This window comes from Pyxicephalus adspersus, chromosome 4, assembly GCF_032062135.1.
Source record: "Pyxicephalus adspersus chromosome 4, UCB_Pads_2.0, whole genome shotgun sequence".
Lineage (NCBI taxonomy): Eukaryota > Metazoa > Chordata > Amphibia > Anura > Pyxicephalidae > Pyxicephalus > Pyxicephalus adspersus.
Window position 1 is genome coordinate 85528783 of NC_092861.1, and position 20659 is coordinate 85549441.

General features: G+C 35.6%; 2 protein-coding genes across 2 annotated transcripts in view; both read left to right on the top strand.

Annotated features, from left to right (window-relative positions):
- The window catches only part of RNF217 (ring finger protein 217), a 49776-nt gene extending 40614 nt beyond the window's left edge, over positions 1–9162 (top strand). The window contains exon 6 of the mRNA XM_072408850.1: positions 381–9162. Within this exon, the coding sequence (XP_072264951.1) occupies positions 381–454 (74 nt within the window). The 3' untranslated portion in view covers positions 455–9162. The remainder of the gene's footprint in view (positions 1–380) is intronic.
- Positions 9163–16447: 7285 nt separating this feature from the next.
- Positions 16448–20659, top strand: part of LOC140329821 (uncharacterized) — a 9896-nt gene continuing 5684 nt past the window's right edge. Inside the window, exons 1-2 of the mRNA XM_072410215.1 lie at positions 16448–16515; positions 17734–17821. Coding sequence (XP_072266316.1) covers positions 16448–16515; positions 17734–17821 — 156 coding nt within the window. The remainder of the gene's footprint in view (positions 16516–17733; positions 17822–20659) is intronic.

Below are 20659 nucleotides of genomic sequence, written 5' to 3' on the forward strand. Positions count from 1 at the left end.
AGCAATGGTTCATCTCTGCAGCACTGGATCAAAAACAGTATGTAAAGCGAAAAACATGTTTTGTTTTGATGCCTGGAATGAATTTATCTGTTTTTTTTTTTTTTAATATAAAGTTTATTAGAAGAATTCAGTGATATAATACAGAAGAGACACATTATAGAAAACAGATTTACGTCAGACAGTAAATATATCAAATTTACACTGGGTTTTATTTTTGACTTTAAATCGGCATCCTACTGAAATTCGACTCACTCAGTTATACTGATAATCTAATCCTGTAATTATTATTTAACTGTATGAGAGTTTATTAATGAATATACTATTTGTAGTGGTAATATAAACTGGCATGCCTACTAAACCCAAACTCTTATGTCTTGTAGGGTTATTTGGATTGCCTATCTACTGCCTTTGTAAAAAGAAACGGAAAAGGACACGGACGGGTATGCCGTGGTAAAGATAGGGGACCACCTAAAGCTTGAAACAGACCTGCGGGGGATAATACTGTGTACTGGAGTGCTTTATCATCAAAACACAGAATTCTAGAAGATGGACTGTAGAGCGCAGTACCTTTTGATGCATTGCTTTCCGTACCACCCCCAAAGGCAGACCATAAAGCCACCTCTTCATGGTGCACTCCCAGCTGGATATGCCCAGAATTGCTGCTTCTTTTTTATTTGTAATATTTGTATGTTTATTTTGGAACTTATTTGAATTGCCATTCCCTTCCTAGAAGTGTAGGCTAAAGACTAGATTCCCATTGGTTAGACAATCAAATGAGTGCTCTGTTTGGAACATGAAGACTTGACAAACCCATCTCTTCTTTTAAAGCCTTTGTCAAAGAATTGACTTATGTAAGGAAATCTTTGACAGCAGTTACTGAAGAGATCTTGAAGAAACCTGTTCTAGTATGGAGCAAACCTGGTCAAGCATCATCAGCATTGAAGTTCGTGTGGAGCTCTTTACGTATTCTGTATATGTAGCAGTAAGACATAATTACAACAAACATTTGCAGTAAAAGAAATGGTAATTTATTGTGAACTAGCTTGCGTTTGATATATCTGAGAGGAGATATGATGGTAAATAAACAATTATTTTATTATTAGGTATAATAAAACACTAAAACAATATATCAGCTAGTCACAATTTGGCCTTGTGATAATATATTCACATTTATTTTAATTTCCCACTTCCTCATTAATAAGCTTATCACACATATTAACTTTCCCAAAACTGTAGTGCAAGAGCCAGCCTGATTGGATACACAGTTTGCACCACAATACAGCCATATATGAAGGAGTTTAAACCAAGATTATACACTTAGATTCTAAGATCTTCAAACAGAGCTTTAAACAGATTTTAAATGTGTTTTGGCAAAGCAATCCTGTGTTTTCAGCACAATAAATAAACAATTCAGCCCTTGGGATGTCATAGGCATGATAGGACCTGCAAGGGGTCAAGGCATCATATTATTTAGGGTTCCTTTGTATGCTGCTCTGACCGTTTATTCAATAAGCCATATTTTTAATATGGATAGCAAAACATCATACATGAAAGTATGAGGCAGGTTGCAGCATTTTTATCCTTCAGTTAGGGGGGTAAATAATTTATGCTACTCTCCCTATCGGGCAGATTTGTAAAATGTACTCTACTAAGTTTAATGGGAAACTTTCTGACATCTGGGAGGACCTGTCAGTGTAAACAGAGAGGTTTTACTGCAGAATCATTACTGAGAAGATTCACAGCATTTAATAATGCACCACAAAGCACAGTGATGATATTTATTGTGAAGTAAACCTAGCAACTTATGTCTTTGGTGATCTGACTATAATAAACATAATGTGGTTCTGTGGCCAGGCTATGGGCATTAAGGGCCCCTTAACAGTATATCAGGGCGTTACTTTATGTTGCATGGCACAATAATATATGTTAAAAATGATGCCCAACACAGCCAAAATCAGACATGCACCCTCTTGTTTTCTGTGTTGGAGTTCCATTCAAAATCAATCACACTTTGGTAATGAGCAGCAGTATGCATGTAAATGGGCATATAATTAACAAGAAGTAAAAATGCATTAAAACACACCCTCTTTTACCTAGCTGCAGACACTGGAACAATTCATTCTCAACTAAAGAAAGGCAGCAAGTTTGGAGCATATTTCTTTACTTGTAAATAGATGGCAGAATAAATCCCAGGTCTCTTCTACCTGAGTTAGCAAGGGAAAAGTAGCCACAGTTTAACATTTTTGATGATGCATTTCCCCATAGCACTTCAACTTCTAATGTCAAGTGAGGGCTTGTATTTAAAGCCTTTACTGCGTGTTAAAATTGCGTAATTATTAAAATGTCCATAGCATGGCCAAAGGTTTCCTTTAAAATTGGTTGGTGACTGTGGTTATTGCCGTGATGCCACAGCACTTTACACAGCCTTACTGAATTAAATAATTGATGTTCTATACTTGTGTTGAATTCATTATTCAAGTTATTTAAATGGCAATCATATGAATAAATAAATGTTTAGATCCATTGTTGCTACCAACAGTCCCTAAAATATGCTGTCTAGCATCAGTTAAAGGTTGTGTTAAAGGTTGCACAGATTGTTGGATTTTCTTTCTGTTATTTTTTTTTTCTTTCCCTGATGTGTCCTAATAGTAGAATAATTAATTTGTGTTGAATATTTCAAACTCCAGTTCTGTTTGGCAACAAATATGAGTAGCTCTGTTGGCATGTATGTTTGCATCTTAGATGTACAGATTCATTCTAACTACTAAACAGTCTGCAAAGTATATGAAAATGAACCTTAAGCGTTATGCTAGGCATATACTATCTGATTTTTGTTTGATCAATATAATCTACAAATCAAACCTTAGCTATCAGCCACAAGTATTCATTTTATCATCCATTTGTAGTATTATGATGTAATCAAAAGTAGAAATGTGTCTGCAGTGGTTCAATTGGACTGATTTCTTGTTTAGCAAATATCAGTTGTGACACAAAGGTGAATTTGATTTCAATACGATGGTAAACTAATTGACATAAAGCCTTCTCAGATCATTATTTGGTTGACTTGATGCCCAAATATCTATCAAAATAATTGATAGAACAGAACTATTTTTTAGTTGATTTTTAATTGATTCAAAGTTTTTGTCTAATCGAGTGTCTATTTATTCAAAAATCATATAGTGTATGTCTAGCTTTGGTGTTGATGATGGAACCTTTACCAAGTTTTTATTGCAATTTGTATACCTTTTAGAGAAGAATTTTTATCACTCCATAGAACAGGAAAAAGGGGAATCCTCAGTGGGGATATAGAGAACAATAAAATCCTGAGAAACATTCCAAACTTTTCTCATATTACTGAATTTTTTTCCCTATTACCTCAGGAGGCAGGAAGAAAGGGAAAATCTGCAGAACACTGCAAATATTAAAAGATGGAGGATAATAAAGCTAAACTGTAAAATGCAGCTCTGTAATTATTACAATGCATTGCCAAAGTAATTCATTCTTCTCAGTGATTGTCCTTTTGTGTTGTATTACAACCTGCAAATAAAATTGTAAATTACTGGGAGGCTGCACCAACTCTTTCAAGTTAGATGGGTCGTCTTGGTGTAATCTTAAAGTTATGCCATAGATTACAAATTTAATTCTGGACATGGACTAGGGCATTCCTAGACATTTAACAATATCAATTTAACCACTGCTGTGTAACTTGTGTAACACCGCACAATGCTGCCACCCCCATGCCTTACTGTGGGCATGTTGTTCTTGTAATGTGACAAAACAGGACAAATACTGAATATTCTTGCAAGGCAATGCAAAAAAAAAACTCTGGTTAGAATTTTTGAGAGCCACCCTTGCTATATATACTATTATCCTTCCTTGTATCAATTTGGAGTCCTTTTCTCCTTGGTGAAGCAGTCACCGAATAAAACTTTACAATGGCCGTAGTCATATGGTGTATTCTCTTGAATATCTTGTTTGTAAAGCCACACAATGACATCACTGTAACTTATTTATTGTGAACAGTGGAGACATAATTACATTACACTCGTTTCTATTGGAGTACCCTAGCTGCTGAGAATCCAAATCTCTATTAGCTACTTAAATTTAAATTATAAATTGAGCTATTTGGAAACTGTTGTGCCCACAGTTGTTTTAGGCATGCGGTGCAAGTACCTAAAACGGACTGGACATTAGCTTCTTCCTTTCATTGAGTGAGGGGAAGAAACTGCAAAAGGAAATGGTTAGTTCATGTGCAAAGTTTGCTGAGAGGTGGAGAAAAAAGAGTGACAGAGAGAAGAACTTATCAGTGTCCAATCGCATGCCGGGGTGGGTTCAGGACCACATGGGCTCAGAGGAAAAAAGTTAAAGACCTACCACTGAAAGAATATTTAATCTGCCATGGCTGAAATCATTGTAAAATACTAGTTACCTGGCTGTAAAGCTGTTTTCTTTTTGGTTTCAGTAGTGTCTGTCTCACACATGGAACAAGTGAATGAGTGAATTAGAAGATATTAAAGAATGGCAACCAGACAATCCATATTTTTTATAACCAGGTCAGAAGCAGCAGGTCCTCTTTAAATAATGCTGGCCACCAGACTGCAGGGTAACGTTTAACAGGAAAAAGTATTATGGAGGAAATCTGTGATTTTAGAAACAAAACCTTCTTTTAGTTAATCTTTTACTAGCCTGTTCCATTTTGCATCTTGTTTTTGGCCAGGGTTGTGCTTAAAACTTTCTGACTTTCTTACTATATTTGGAAAAAAATACATTTCTTACTTTTGTTTCAGAAATTATTGAATTTGATTGCTGAATCTATTGAAATGGTGCCACAACTATCTCCAAAAAACATTTAACATTTATACTTTAATTTCCACTACTTGAATTATGTGTTATGTGACATCTCAGGACAGTTTACAGCTGAAAAACAAAGGTTGCCAATCGCGGTAATGCCAACATGAGCAGCAGTGTTGTTCATTTTAATTGCCAATTATATTTTTCATCTAATTCAAGTAGAACTCACACATTGTCTTATTTTTTAACATGAAACTTCCTTAACTTAAGGAAACAAAACCCCTGCTTCTGTCTTCATACAGAGACATTGTGCAGGCAAACCTAGACTTTGTCCTCTGCCTCCTTATTTGGGCTCAGCTTCCAGAGATTATTTCCTCTTTAATGGCTGCTATGAAAATTTCTTTCCATTTATTTCATGCCTTTTAAGTTTTACACCTGAGGTCTGCATATTGCACCTTTCTTTATCATTTTGGATCAGATAGTTATAGTGCACATGTAAGGTTAGAAATGTGGGAGCCACCATTGCCAATCTGACCCAGAGTCCCTCATTAATAGCTCCAGGTCAGTAATTTGCTAGGAAGAGAGTTAAATAAAACAATGATAATTTCTTTTAGAGTGTTAAAGCAGTTTGTTTACCTTTTTATGGGTCGCTAATGATCTTCTCATTTGTTCTTGGTCTGTATATGTATTGTGAATTTGGATGATGCCATCATCTTTGATGGATAATTCAATTTTACAGCCTCCATAGGTGAAGTTGTCTTTTGATGCAAACATACATCCTGTTTGTTGCCAATAGTGTACATTTTTAAAAATAGTATTTATATCTCGCATTAAAGGAGAATCCAGATTTTTTTTTTTTATTTGAGACATTGACGTTATAATAAAGCAAACAGAATATGGCAGCACTGATGAGAATCTTTTTCTTGAAGATGCCATGGTATAGGGTTTTTGCCAAAAAAAAGTGTATGATTATTGATTTTTTTTCAATGTTTGCCTTTAAGGATGTTCTAGTCTAGTCTACCCTAAAGTCCCATTTGGAAGCCATACGCTCCTTAAATAACAAAACAAAATAAAATCTTGAATTTAATACAATACAATATGTGCAGTTATGGGCCAGAATGTACATAAAATTGTTGTCTTAAGCAGAAAAGACAACCTGTTGTTGCCTTTCGTATTTGTTCCCATTCAGATTGTGCTGAGGTACCCACGGACATTAGGAGGTCTTCGTCCATATGTGTGTGTTTGATGCTTATAATGGCATAGAAGTGATCACATTAGAATTCCTGAAGTTACCAACAATAGGCTGAAGCTTTTCAGTCATTTCTCATTGTCATCGTGCCATTGTTCATGTTTGATTGTAGGATTTCATAAACTTTAAATGGTATGTTGAATATTTTTTTTTTGTATCTGTGGGTACCTTTTAGCATGCATATGTAAACCAACCTATGTGTTAGGAGGTAAGTCACTACGTTGCAGTGCACTGACTTAATAAACTCTTATGTGCATTTTTATTGAAAGGTTCTCCATGATTATTTTCTAGTCATTTTTATTTGTTAAAAATGTGAATCTTGCTTTCAAGGTTATAATTGTTTTGACATAGCGCCAAATAACTGTAAGATTATATAGAAAATACATGATATGATATTCAAGGTGTCATCTTACATTCAAGGTGTCATCTTACAGCTTTTTATATTTATCTATAGTGAAACTTCTTCAAGATCTGGAAATGAAATACTTATATGAATCTGCATTACTTGACCTTTTTAAACAAGTTCATTCCTAACATAAATGGAAAAGTTCTAAATATTTCTGTTTTAGGATGTGTGTATTGTTATGTTTTTTTTCTCCTTGTGTTTCCCTTTAATTCAAATAAATCCTAAAATGTAATTATTTTATTGCCGTTAAGTACCATGAAGTTCCTGTTAAATGTGTAAAGCTACTGTTGCTGGTGGATGTATCATTTGGATAATATATAGAAAAAAAGTTAAGGTTTTATCACATTCACCTTTTGTTTTAATGTTTAATACTGACCATACAAGTGCAGACTTTTGTGCGTTTTCCAGAGCAAGTAAAAAGCATTTTGAGTACTAAAAATCTCCCCAAAAAATGAAAAAATTACTGTCTCGCATACAGTAAGGTTGCCAACCAAAAGTCATTTATATTTGTAACCTTAACAATAAAAAAACAACAAAAATTGTTTTTTTTTATATGTCATACATCACTAAATTATACAATTTCAAAATAGGCTACCCAACTTCCTTTGTCAAGGGGGAGCTGTATAATACTCAGACCTTATATTCCTACTGGACATTTTTAGATGTAAAGGTTGGCAGTGAAAGGGCTGCAACATGGCCACTTATAGTGTTCTGTGAGTATCTGTGTTGGAGAATCTTTCCTAGCTAGCAATTAAAAAAAAGCAAAAACAGCCCTTAGAGCTCTGTTTATTGGAATCCGTGGCTTGTATGCATGGATGTATTTAAGTAAACCTGTGATGAGGAAACAAATGCATAAAAATATAAATAAACCATTTCTCAATCCAAAAACAAATATAATATATTGCAGCCTACCAGTCATTGAATGTACTGTCTGCATTTGTTTTTTCCCTTTATTCTTCCTTGGTTATCCTGTGAATGTCACACTTCCTGTCTACTCTTTTTTGTACACATTATCTTTGGAGCCCTGGTTGTCGCACACCCTGAACCTCAAACATGCCTGTCTTTGTTCTTCATTACATGGAAGATTGATAGAATTTGTAGTTTACCCAAAAAGATAAAAAAAATTGTGTTTTGCACAGAAAATTACAAAGTTCAACACATCTTTTCTGTATCTGTTGGCCATGTTCCTGGCATAAAACATAAAAACTAACTTGTAAGCTGCGATATATATTAAAATTTTGTTTTTGGGTTTAGATTTGCGTAGTAACTATCCGCAGAAGCACCCCAAGAGATCTGTAAAGTCAGCATTCAAATTCCAACCAGGTTATGAAATGGGCACCCAATAATGACGTTTGTCTGGCTTCTAGAGCATTGAAGTGGGGTTATGGCCTCCAGTACATAGAAAGAAACATCCATGTAACCATACTGCAATCTGATGGTGCCTGCACTTACATCACAGATATCTATTTTATTTTTTCTTATCACATTTCTTTAAGCAAAACTGATCTGTAGATATATTAATGTTTTTAATATATATGCTTTTTCAGGTATAAACTGTTCATTGTTGCTTGTGTTTATGCCTTTTACTCTTTAGTGGGGAAATGATTTTCTTTTTGGATTATTCAGTAATGCAGTGCAGGAGTAAAGTCTGAAGTGCAATACCAAAAGGCAACGGCTCACAATCTGTACTTTCCTGATCCAACTAATGTGTCTTTTGGTTGCTATGGTATACTCCACTTTACACTTAGTGCTTTTACTCTGCTTATTGAATAAACCAAATGTGTCTCTTGTACTGTAACTTAAAGTGGAACTTCATGGAAAACAAAATAGTACAGTTATGTATTCATTCAAAATCTTTAGATTATGGCTAGTATACCTATCTGAAATACATTTATTACCCCCCTTGTCTCTGCCTAGTAGGAATCATGCTGAGCAGAGTTATAAAGGAGTTATTGCCATTGCTCCGTGCTGCCAGTTTACCAAGGTAACGGGAACAAAATAGGAAGGTATTTAGGCAATGTACAGGAGGATGGGAAATGGTAGTGTATTGATGATGATTAACAGCATAATGAGCGGGACAGAGCAATGACACAAATCTCATAAACTAGTAACAATTTTTCCCCATCCTGGCCAGGGCTTATTGAAGACAAGTCTGACTAGCAAAATTATTAGTATTTTAAGAGATACAACTGTTGTGTACTTACATTGTGTATTTTGGCTGGAGTTCCACTTTAAACATATTTATGTTTGGCATTACACACCGTCATTTTCTAATGTAACTTATTTAATTATATTGTACAAGCTGCACTTTACAGAATGATATTAATTGCACATGACTTAACCATGGCTTCTAGCTGAATACAAACATTGGTTCCATAGGCTTCCATTTGGTGCTTGAAGTATGTTTTTAGATGTGTATATATACATTTAGTATATGGATACACACAGCTGTTGCATACTTGGTTTTCAATATACTGTAGTGCCTTATTTCCTGAATTGTTTTCCTGTTAGTTATGTATGACCGTGCCCAGAATGTTTTTGTTTGATATATTGGTTTGAGTAGATATGTGTTTGAGGTAGATGAACGTTAACATGCCACCTTATTAAAAGACTTAAAATAGCCTTGTAGTAAATGCTGAACATAAAAAGACTTGTATGTTGAATAAACAAATGGTCAGGGTAACCTTTAAAAAAAATAATAAAAGTTTTTTTTGTATACCTGTGTCATTGTATATATTTTTTCCCTGAACAGAGAAGAGTTGGAATCTGCTTTCTTTATTTCCCCCAAGAAAATGGAGTAACACTTATAGATATGAGCAGATTTACAATATATTACATTGCCCATGCATTGTGTGGAGAGAACAGCTATTTTGGTGCAGGAATTATGTTAAATTTGCCTTTTTTCTGGTGCTTGCTGTTTCGCCCAATGCTGCCATCTTTTTCCTACTGGGTTGGTGCTCATGTCACCTGAACTCATACTGCGCAGGCATGAGGTGTGGTATTTCTTCCTTCAAATGTTAAAAAAATGCTGATTTTGCACATACATGCGATTGAGCATTTTTTTTTCTTTTATTAGAGGAAAGTCTCCTAATGTATTACCCATTTTGGGCATGTGATATGTGATGCAAGTATTCCAGGTGGCTGGGGGTTTCCCGCTTCAGTGGTAAAGACAGAAGACCTCAAAAAAAAAAAAAAAAGACAGAAGACCTCAAAAAAAAAAAAAACTTTGTTAATAATGGTTCTAAATGCTGCTGTTTACTTTACAGGGTTGATTACATGTGTTTATGACTGTGCTGTTGGTTTTTAATGCACATAAAATATTTTAGGACACTATTTGTTTCAGAATCTTTTTTTTCTTCATTTCCCTTCTCTAAATGTCTTATGGTCCGAAAAATACGGTATATAACATCAGATTGAAATGTTAGGATACGCTGTCACCTTGCACCTAACACCTTTGGTGTTAATGATCCTCCATTTGTTGTTTTCTGTAATGACTAAGCTTGTGTAATGTTTTTTTTTACTCTGTAACTTTTTATTATGAGAATTGGAAATATATACCCAGATATGATACATTATTTTATATATCCCTCTACCACTCTAAAAAAAAAAAAAAAAGATTTTAGTGTAATATGTGTTAGTGATCTGACATGGGACAAGTCATTGGTCCAGTCTCTTCTCCAGTTCTAACCAGAGTTTAATAATAATAAAAAAGGCATGCTGTCAGAAAGATGTTAATGGCATAGGAAACTCTCTCCCCCCATTGTTTTTTTAATGATAATCTGTACTTTGCTAGTACTGCAGAGTCCAAGGTATTGCATAACAAAGAACACATTAGCTTCCTCATTCTTTAGCCTGGGGAGCCATGGTCATCTCCCCTGAAAGGAAGTTTAGCACGAAAAGAAATATAAACAAATGGCAGGTTACCAGATATAAATGTCAGTTTATACAGCCAGCTTGTAACAACCAACCGAAAATGAAATCATTTGCCCTCAAAATATCATTGATATATGGTGCCCTTGGTTATTTGATTTTGATTTAAATAAACTCCTATGTCCCAACAATGGGGACAGGCTTGAGCCCCTTAGTCAAATTGGAATTTTGGAACTATTTTAATTGAATATTTTGGATTCATAGCTTTCAAATGTGATGCTTGTTTTGCTCTTGTCACTGGTCCCTGTGTTGCTTACGACCCTTCTAAAGAGTTCCATGCTTAGTGAAAACCTACTCCTGTCCACTAACTCCCTGAGACCTTGAAGAATTATACTTATTGTGGGTGTTAGTAGCACCCTCCCAATATCTATCAGGATGACTCTCATTTTATATACAGTTAGCTCCATAAATATTTGGACAGAGACAACTTTTTTCTAATTTTGGATCTGTAAATTACCACAATTAATTTTAAATGAAACAACTCAGATGTAGTTGAACTGCAGACTTTCAGCTTTAATTCAGTGGGTTGAACAAAAAGATTGCATAAAAATATGAGGAACTAAAGCCTTTGTTTACACAATCACTTAATTTCAGGGGCTCAAAAGTAATTGGACAATTGACTCAAAGTCTATTTCATGGGCTGCTGTGGGCAATTCCTTTATGTCATTATCAATTAACCTCCCAACCGTTAAGCCCGCACTTTTCCGTACTAAAAAAAGTTGCAATTATCGTTAACCCCGAACTTTTCTCCCTACATTAAAATCCTCACTTACCTGGTCCCGCTGTGCTCATCCAGCGTCGAGTCCGTGTTATCTGAACCCAATTGAGCATGCATTTCACTTGTTGAAGACTAAACTTCGGACAGAAAGGCCCACAAACAAACAGCAACTGAAAGCCGCTGCAGTAAAGACCTGGCAGAGCATTAAAAAGGAGGAAGCCCAGCATCTGGTGATGTCCATGAGTTCAAGACTACAGGCTGTCATTGCCAGGAAAGGGTTTTCAACCAAGTGTTAGAAATGAACATTTAATTTTCAGCTTTTTAATTTGTCCAATTACTTTTCAGCCCCTGAAATGAAGTGATTGTGTTAAAAAAGGCCTCACATTTTTGTGTAATATTTTTTTCAACCTACTGAATTAAAGCTGAAGGTCTGCAATTCAACTGCAGCTGAGTTGTTTCATTTAAAATTAATTGTAGTAATGTACGGAATCAAAATTAGAAAAAAGTTGTCTGTGTCCAAATATTTATGGCTTTAACTATATAACAAAATGTATAATGTAATATATAAATATTGGCAGTGCTGTTTACATAACTTCTACATCCTTCTTATTCTGCAGCTTGGTAAACAAGGGAAATCCTTGTCTGGGGATAATTTAGTGGTACAGGAAGTTCTGGGTACATCTGGGACTCTAGGTTCCCTTGTTCCATCACTATCTACCTTATCCTGTTAGCTGCAATGCTACTTTAAAGATGTTGACAGATGTGGTGGCAAAAATACTTTGTAAAGAGGGAAACCATTATTTGTTACATGTGCAGGAAAACTCCTTTAAAAATATGACCTATCTAATGTGTTTTTCATTACAAAGAGGGTATCACAACATTTCCTGCCTGTTTTAATGAATGTAATGAGCAGCTACAGGTGATGTAAGTACCAATGGATAACCATTGTTACCTAAAGAAAGACAATTATCAGAGCTACTGGACAGTATATGAATAAAAAAAAAATTAGATGAATAATATCTTCATGACTCTCTCAAACATCAGAAAGGAACATGACAGACTTACTTTTTTGACTGTGAATATGTAATTCAAGCAAAATGAGGTAGTGACATTAAATTGTAGCATCTGTATAAAATTGTACACATCCATTATAACCCCACCACAAAATGCACAATGTAAAAGTCTAATAAACAAAAACAAATCTGGACAAGTTTTTGCCACAAAACTCCTATTTGAAGTTCAACTTAAGTTGAACTTCATCTACTTATAAGCTTTAAACATTGTACACCAACAATCTTACAGAAGACTCACACATTAAATAGAACTGACTCCTTTATATCATTAGAACCCCTGACAAAGTAGATGCCATTTTTCAAAAGCCTATAATCCAAGCCTAAGTGATCATGTAAAACACTGTCCTCCAACAAAATTGGCAAGAATACCCCTTTATAAACTGCAAAAGTGTGGATGGGAGCTCTCTGCTTTTTGTTGTAGTTGTTTTCTATTACAATTGCTACAAGCCCAGACTGACCGTTCTGGGTAAAGGCAAGAGGACTTCATGATTTATTTGTTGACTTTCCAGCCAAAATGTCATTACCCGATCCATTGATCTATGTCTCTTTGTTCAGCCTTGCTCCCATCCTTGCAACTTCTTCTCAGCAACCTTAGGTAAATGTTACCCTAAAAGAAATAAGATAGACAGTACACCACTCTAAAATTCTAACTTTTATACTGTAAATTAAAATAAAATTATGAAAGGAATGGGGTGAGGTGGGAGGGTGGTGACAATCCCATTGAATCGATTTCTTTGTTGATTGGCTGAGATGATAACAAAAAAAGTATGTTGCAATTAAAAGAAAACATCTGAACTATATTCATGCCCTGTTGTGTTGGAATGAAAGGAGCCCTGAAACAAAGTAGATAGCCCAAGATTAACATGCCAGTGGCATATACCGTATTTTTCGCGGTAGACGCACCCAATTTTAAAGGAGGAAAATCTAGAAAAAAAAGATTCTGAACCAGGTAACTCCGTTAGGGCAGGGATCAGCAGCGTGCTTCCTGGTTCAGAATAGCGGGGGCGCGTGTGCCGGCTTCTTTCGCTCTGCACTGCAGCCAGGAGGAGACACACACTGCAGCCAGCATCGAGGAGACACACACAAGATCGGGTATCAGGTGAGTATCTTATTTTAATTATTTTATAAAAAATCGGGGAAACACGCTATTTGTCGTATAAGACGCACCAACTTTCCCCCCCCCCAGTTTTGGGGAAGAAAAAGTGCGTCTAATACAGCAAAAAATACGGTACATTGATCAATAGCACCATAGAATAAAACATACAAGCAAATGATAACAAAACTCTTACAACTGTAAAAGGAGAGCTTAGCTGTCCTTAAACATAATTTTCTCAGATCCATGTAAAACTATAGAACAAAAACAAAATGGTATTTTCTTATAATTATTGATGATTACGCAAGGTCATTTGTATTATACCTAATACACAGAAAAGATGCTGTATAACAGATAGAGGCCCCCAACCCCTGGACCTTCTGACAGGTTGGCTGTGGCTCTGGCCGGTGCACCCACCAGCGGGTTCAGGAGGATACTTACCTAGATTGACTGACTTTATGACTGCTTCTTGTATCCGGCCTGCTGAATTATTCAGGTATTGCCCTGCCAATACTGGTAACCATTACAAAAAATATATTTTAATCACAGAAGAAATGTAGAAGTTTCGGTGTTATAAATGTAGATGTTTACCTTTCCAGGGTTGCCTCCCCTATAAAGTGACATCAATTTTGCATGCTTGTTTCTAACTTGGGGATAGGAGGAAGTAGTAAGGGGGAGAGTAGGCTTTTAAAGTGGCACATAGGGTTAAAATATTGCTTTATTATAGTTAAAAAAAAAAAACATAAAAATCCATTTGCATAGAAAATCATCAAAAACATAAATACATATATTAAAATATATATTGCTGCACCTATACAAGCACAATATATACTGAGTTCATTCAAAAGAGTACTTGATTCTATAGTCATAAATCTCTTTTCCCGACACGCTTTGCCACAAAGGTCTTCCTCGGGGGATTTGGAGGAAGATGGTAAACTGAAATGAGATAATGTATCATTTTCTACATCATAGCAATCATTCATATCATATAGCCATATCAACAAACCATGTAAATTGTCATCATCATCATATCAATCCAATAAACAAAGAATGCAAAGGCACACAAATAGATTCTTATATTAACCAGACACAGTAATAACATCAATGTATTAGCAACATGATTTTTAAAAAATTTTATAATATATAAGGCAACATTGTGGTTTTAAGAATATGGTTTCCAATGATAGTTAAAGGAGATGAACTTACTGTTATGAGTTAGAGATTATTAAAAACAGGTCTAATTATTTTATTTGGGTGACCGCCCTGGAAAATGAAAAATTTGTGAAAATAAAGTTTATGTAATAGAAGGCCACTTATTTAGTAAAACTAAGTAAAAGAAAGTATGAAGAGAACTTACATCAATAACTATTAAACTGATACAAGTTTCTTGTGAAAGGTAAAAGTTGTGAAGGAGCAAATCTGGATTGCAAGGGAGAAAAGAATTCCTATTTAATGTACAGCGCTGCGTAATATGTTGGCGCTATATAAATCCTGTTTATTATTATTAATAATAATAATAATAATAATAATTCCAAGTCAATTTAAGGTTAATTGAGGGTTAACTATAAAGAGGAAACAACACTGTGCATAAGAAGAGAGTTTACTTTGGATGTTATTCTTGCCAGATAAGATTGAATGAAAAAGTCATTTAGCTTCCTTTATTTTGGAGAAAAGATATAATTTCATATAGTGCCTTCCAGTCAAAAGTAAGATGGTAATGTCTTATAATATCTGTCTGCAATTGCCTAAATGTTAAATCAGATCATCAAGTTATTTGTACTTGCTAGTAAATTCACTGAACTAGATGCAGGACAATTTTATTATAAGAGTATTCTTAACTAGTAGGAGTGTATGAGTTGCTATAAGATGTGTTTGTGTGTTACATTGCACATGCTGTGTATCTCCTCCCTCACAGGAAGTGACTGCTGCCTAGGCAACCTTCATTGTGTCCCTGCAACAGACACGAAGGCCGGAGCTTCTGCTGCTTTTTTATGGTAGTATACTGCCTTTAGGCAAAGAAAAAAACGTTTCTTTTGCTGTATACACATACTAGCCAGGGAACTAAAACAAAGAAATCTGTTTTCACCTTCAAAGCTTTGTATACTTATTATATTCTACTTAAAAACATAAATAGAACCATTGTAATTTGTAGAATAGCCGGTAGATGGCAGCATTACCACAGCAGACATTGAGACAGGTGGATGTTATGCAGAATATGTATGCATGGAATTTGTGTATTTATCATTATTATTATTTCTTACAGACAATGGATTCTAATACGTTCACTGTGGAAGCCCAATATATTAAGAATCTGCAGCAGCAAGTTTATTTCCTTGAAATGGAAGCCAGCTTTCTATATCCTTTTCTGCTCAGATGATGGTGTTATGTAAGGTAAAAGGGTTCAGGTGCTAGTGCAATGCCTCCTGTTTCAAATAATCTGGGAACATGAGAATATTATGGAAGACATAATGTTAATCTTCTTATGAAAATGCTAGTTGCCTGGTTGTTAAAATGGAGGAAATGTATGACAATATGTCTCCTGTGCTGCCATTGCTTCTTCTTTCGGGTATGCCAATCTGCAGCTCGGTGTGCAGCCTCGGCTTTATTTTCTGGCTCCCCTATGAACATGGTATTCACGATGGTCAAAGGCTGTGAACCCAGCAGCAGTCGGTTCAGGTGATACATTGTCATTGTGTTGCAGACAGGAACTGGAAATTATATGGATTGCAAGTTCAGAAAGAAATCAGAAGTTCTTAGTTGCTTAGTTCATCTGATCAGGAGCTCACAATATTTATGAAAAGGTAAGCAGAAAAGTCAGTCATCTATCATAAGCCAGCAATGGCTTTGTACATGTTTGTTTTTTTTTTTTTTTTTTTTAGATTACTTGTTAGGATTTAAAGACTTAAAGCGGACCTATCGCCAAAGTTTTTACTTTACATAAAATGGTAGACAACCCTTTTTATGTAAGGTAAAAAGTAAAATGTAATTTTTTCTCTGCAACACCCTTTTTTTCAAAGCGATCAAGACAGAATGGGAGCACAGAGCCTCCTGGGATATCTAAGTCACACATCCCAGGAGGCTAATGGCTGCTCTTTCTGCGCATACCCAAAATCGTGCAAGCGCAGAAGGGACAAAATAATACATTGAGGGAGCAAAATGCCGACCCCACGCATGCACAGTAATGAAGATGGATAGCGGAATGCCACAGAACCCAGTCAAAGACATCTCCGACAGGATCGAGGGATCTGAAGATAAGTGAGGGTATTTATTTTTTAGTTTAGTTTCACTTTAGGACTTTTATACAGTGTAAGAAACCCACTACACCCACAAACAAAAGTTTCATATGTTCTTCTCAGAGTGGGAAAATGAGAATAATCCTAACCAGGAGCATGCTTTGCATGTATATGGTAGAGGGTCATGGAGACCTGAGGTCTGGTATGTAGGATTGTGGTTACGCATTTCTAAAAACTGAACCACTGATAATACATATTATTAAAAAGGTATTCCTGACCTTCTCCTTCTGAATATCTGCAAATGATTTTGGAGGCCATCTGGACAGGTGGGCCTGTGGTAGCTTCTCCTACAGTATAAATGACCTTGTCCTATGCCAGGCATAAAATGTATAATTCCCATGATGAACACAGACAGAAAGCCAGTATGTTGTGGAATCAAGACATTTGAATATTTGCAATAACTACATGGAGTTTTTATGACTGTTCACATAAATATAGTGTTGAAGAAATCTTTATGAAAGAACCTTAATAAATATAGCAAAAGACAAATGTTTTTAGCCAACTGCAGAATGCAAATTTTTGCTAAATATTTGGAAATTTTGTTTTACTAATAACATTTTTATACCGAGCTATTAAATGCGGTTAAAAATATTTCCTGTCTTGTGCAAATTTACTCTAACCCCATTTAGAGCAACCTAAAGCCCACCACAATCCTGGGCCAGTGGTAAAGAGTATGAGCTTGAAAATAAATGGTCCACAGCTGTCAGTCTGTAAGCTGGTTGGTATTTTTCAGTACAAAACATCTAAAGAGGATCAGAAAGACAACAATGGGTTGTAGTTTTCCAATCGCAGGTATGCTTTAAATAGTCCACAGACATAAGATGATTGTTGTAGCTGACAACCATTATGTGTACAACACACACTCCAAGGTGACTGATCTTGGAGGAGGACAGCTCTATGTTTGTCTCCATCTAGCCAAGCCTTTACTTAGCAGAAGTTGGCTGCTCTCTCCATGTTCCAACGCATAAACCACAACCAGAAGGTCACAATCATTTTCACATCTATTTGTCCTGTGATATCTTTGGCTATTCATGGAAAAACGGACACTGCTGCATACCAACCTTTACCTTTTATTTAAATGAAATTTTAAGTATTGTTAAACTGGCCTATTTTTTTTTTCTTAAGACAAAAGTTTATTGGTATAATATCATACTATTAGAAAGTTTATTCTTAACTCCAGATTTTTCACTCGTGAGCAAACTAAAAAGGCCAGAGAACTTTCTCCGCAACTCACCATGGAGTCAGAGCACCTGCTCAGGAAACTGTTGGTAAAACACTGTGTTTATAGTAAATATACAGCAATACATGTTTATTGGACATGACCTGTGAACTAAATAAATGATATTTTTTTTTTCCTAAATTTAGAATATGATGTTGATAAATGGATATTATATTCCCTATATTGTTTTATAATACTCTATAAAGTTTTCTGCTATAAAATGCATACTTGAAACTGTACTATATAAGCGATGTCCATTCTGACTACCCTGTCCTAGTATAGTTTATTGAAATATTTACTAGATACCTATTTCACTTAATAAGCAGTATGCCATTCAAGACTTGTTCCTGTATCAGTCACATGTTAGGTACACACGTGCAATAATTGTCATTGGAAAGGTCCTTTTTTTGCAATCCTTTCCAATGCATGATGCATGAACAAGCTCCGCACATACAAGACCGGTTCTGTTCTATAGAGAGGGGAGGGGGAAAACGACGGAGCTGCACCCTGCTGAGTTGTCCTACCTTCGCTTGCATTACGATCGTTCATTGTTAGTGGATCTTCCAGGCTGGTTGTTTGGACAATGGACGATGAGCACTGTACACACGCAAGATCCTCGTCCGATATCAGCACTGAGCCGAGTATAGGACGAGAACTATTGCACGTGTGTACGTAGCCAGACATTGGCCAACTTATCTCAGCCAAAAGGCTTACTAAACTAAAGTTCAGGGAGGGGTGCACTAAACATTAACCTTCCCATTGTCATATTATTGTGACTAATCTCTCAGAGTTTTAACTACACCAGTGTTCTCTGAGAGGAGTCATTTATTTAGGAACAGAAACATGTATACTTGAGTATAAATCATGATTTTGTTTTACCTGAAAATGTCATCAGAAAACAAATCTCAGTTTATAGTCAGGCCACTATATAATTCTGTGTCCTGATATAAAATGTGAATGTATAAAAAACTGTTGCCATCTGGAACCAACAATAATGCCATTTGCTGGCCCCTTAATAATATTAATATAAGCTTGTTCCAGATTGAATGTGAAGCAATACCTCTTTGTTTCCATATGAAATGGGTTTATATCCATAGAGAAGGAAACATTTCCTAATTTTTTTCAATAAATAGACTTTGTCTATGTTTTAATTTTGACCCTCTGTGTATTTGAGTTTGACACCCCTGCTGTAAATAGTGGGGAGAAGATTGATAGACTGCATGTGATTTTATTTTTTGTCCTTTTTTTTCTGTTCTTTCAGGTAGAATTGCACTTCACTTATATTAGGATCAGTTTATTTTCTAGCATATACAGTAGCCACAATGAATATAAATCCCTTTTGTGTGCACCAAATTCTTACATGACAGTTATTACCCTGTAAAAGTGGCAGTGACCTCATCACTATGCTGCACATACACTGTACAGATTCAGAAATGCCTAACAATGAGTAAAAATATTGCATCATTCCTAGTATAGATATTAGTAAAGAGTTAGATTTCCATTGTTGTATGGCCGAATGATTCCAGACAATTATCAAAAATGTTGAATGTCTCTGTTATGTTATAGTTAAGGTAAAACTTATAGATTTACTACCCAATTATAAATTAAATTAACACAATCAGAAAGATTTAATGGCACATTGGGGACATATGCTCAAATCTCCCATCCTACTTGTAAGCAGAACTGTTACTGTTACTACCAATCATCCCTATGACTTATGTTCTGTATACTCATGATTTAGGACAGTGTTGTCCAGTTTTTTGGGTTTTTTATGTATTTTTACAAATACAGTAAAGTTGTGGTATAGTAAATATCACGAACCATGGAATCGCCGGTTGACAAAGTTACAATCAAAAATGGCTAGTGTTACAAATTTTAGGAGCATAAAAAAACAAAACAAAACAACTATCAGCAAACAATTGGAGGATCATTTTCCAAAAGACGGTGGGCATACCATGCTGTTTGTTCAAAGGTCTTGCAAACTCTTTTTCTCGTATTTTTCTCGTATCCAAAAAATGTAGCTATGTATGATTCCCATACTTTACAAAAAACCCTCTGCCCGTGTTTCCTTGTCCCGAGAAGCTTCAACCCATTCCATCTCAAAAACAAACCACAGTTTTTCCAAAAATAGTGCAAGTGAAGGGAGGTTTGCTGTAATCCAGTAATGGAGAATGGTTTTCTTTGCTACCGGAAATTATCTTCAAAAGTTTCCTGCAGCCTTTGGCAAACTCTGCATCATGAAACACCACTTCTCCGAAAATTGCCTATTTAGGGGTTAATGAAAAATAGTTTACCAACTTTTGGAGTGCATACATCGCAACCCACCTCCAAAAATAACGTATTTTAGGACAGTCCCACAGCATATGATATAGATTTGCCTCCAAGATGCCACATTTTAAACATTGCGAGGAAGGACTGAGACCCATCTGGTAAGAATGCCTAGGTGAAATGTATGCATGGTGGAAAAGTTTCAGAGTCATTTCCCTATACATTGAAGAGGACAATGCCTTCCAAGCTCTGCAAAAATTTATTAATATATCATGTAGGGTAAGCTCTGGAAAATGTTTGAACCATCAGCTCAGCCCAGTATTTAAGTTTTCATAATCTAACACAGTTCTAGAGGTGTTGTATAGTTCAGTGATGGTTTTTTTTAGCCGGGTTAGGCACTGTCCATAGTTTGTCCAATAAATTGAACCAATCTGTGGAGGATAGATCCTTAAGCACCAATTTTACATAGGAGTTCAGCTGTAGATACGTGAAGGACTGTAGTCCTAGAGAGGGAAACAGTGTAGCAATAGCTGACTGCGAGATGACCTTGCGGGTCAAAGTATTGACTAATAATTTCACTTACATTGCTCGCAGGTCACCCAGGTCCTTCCCTTGGGGT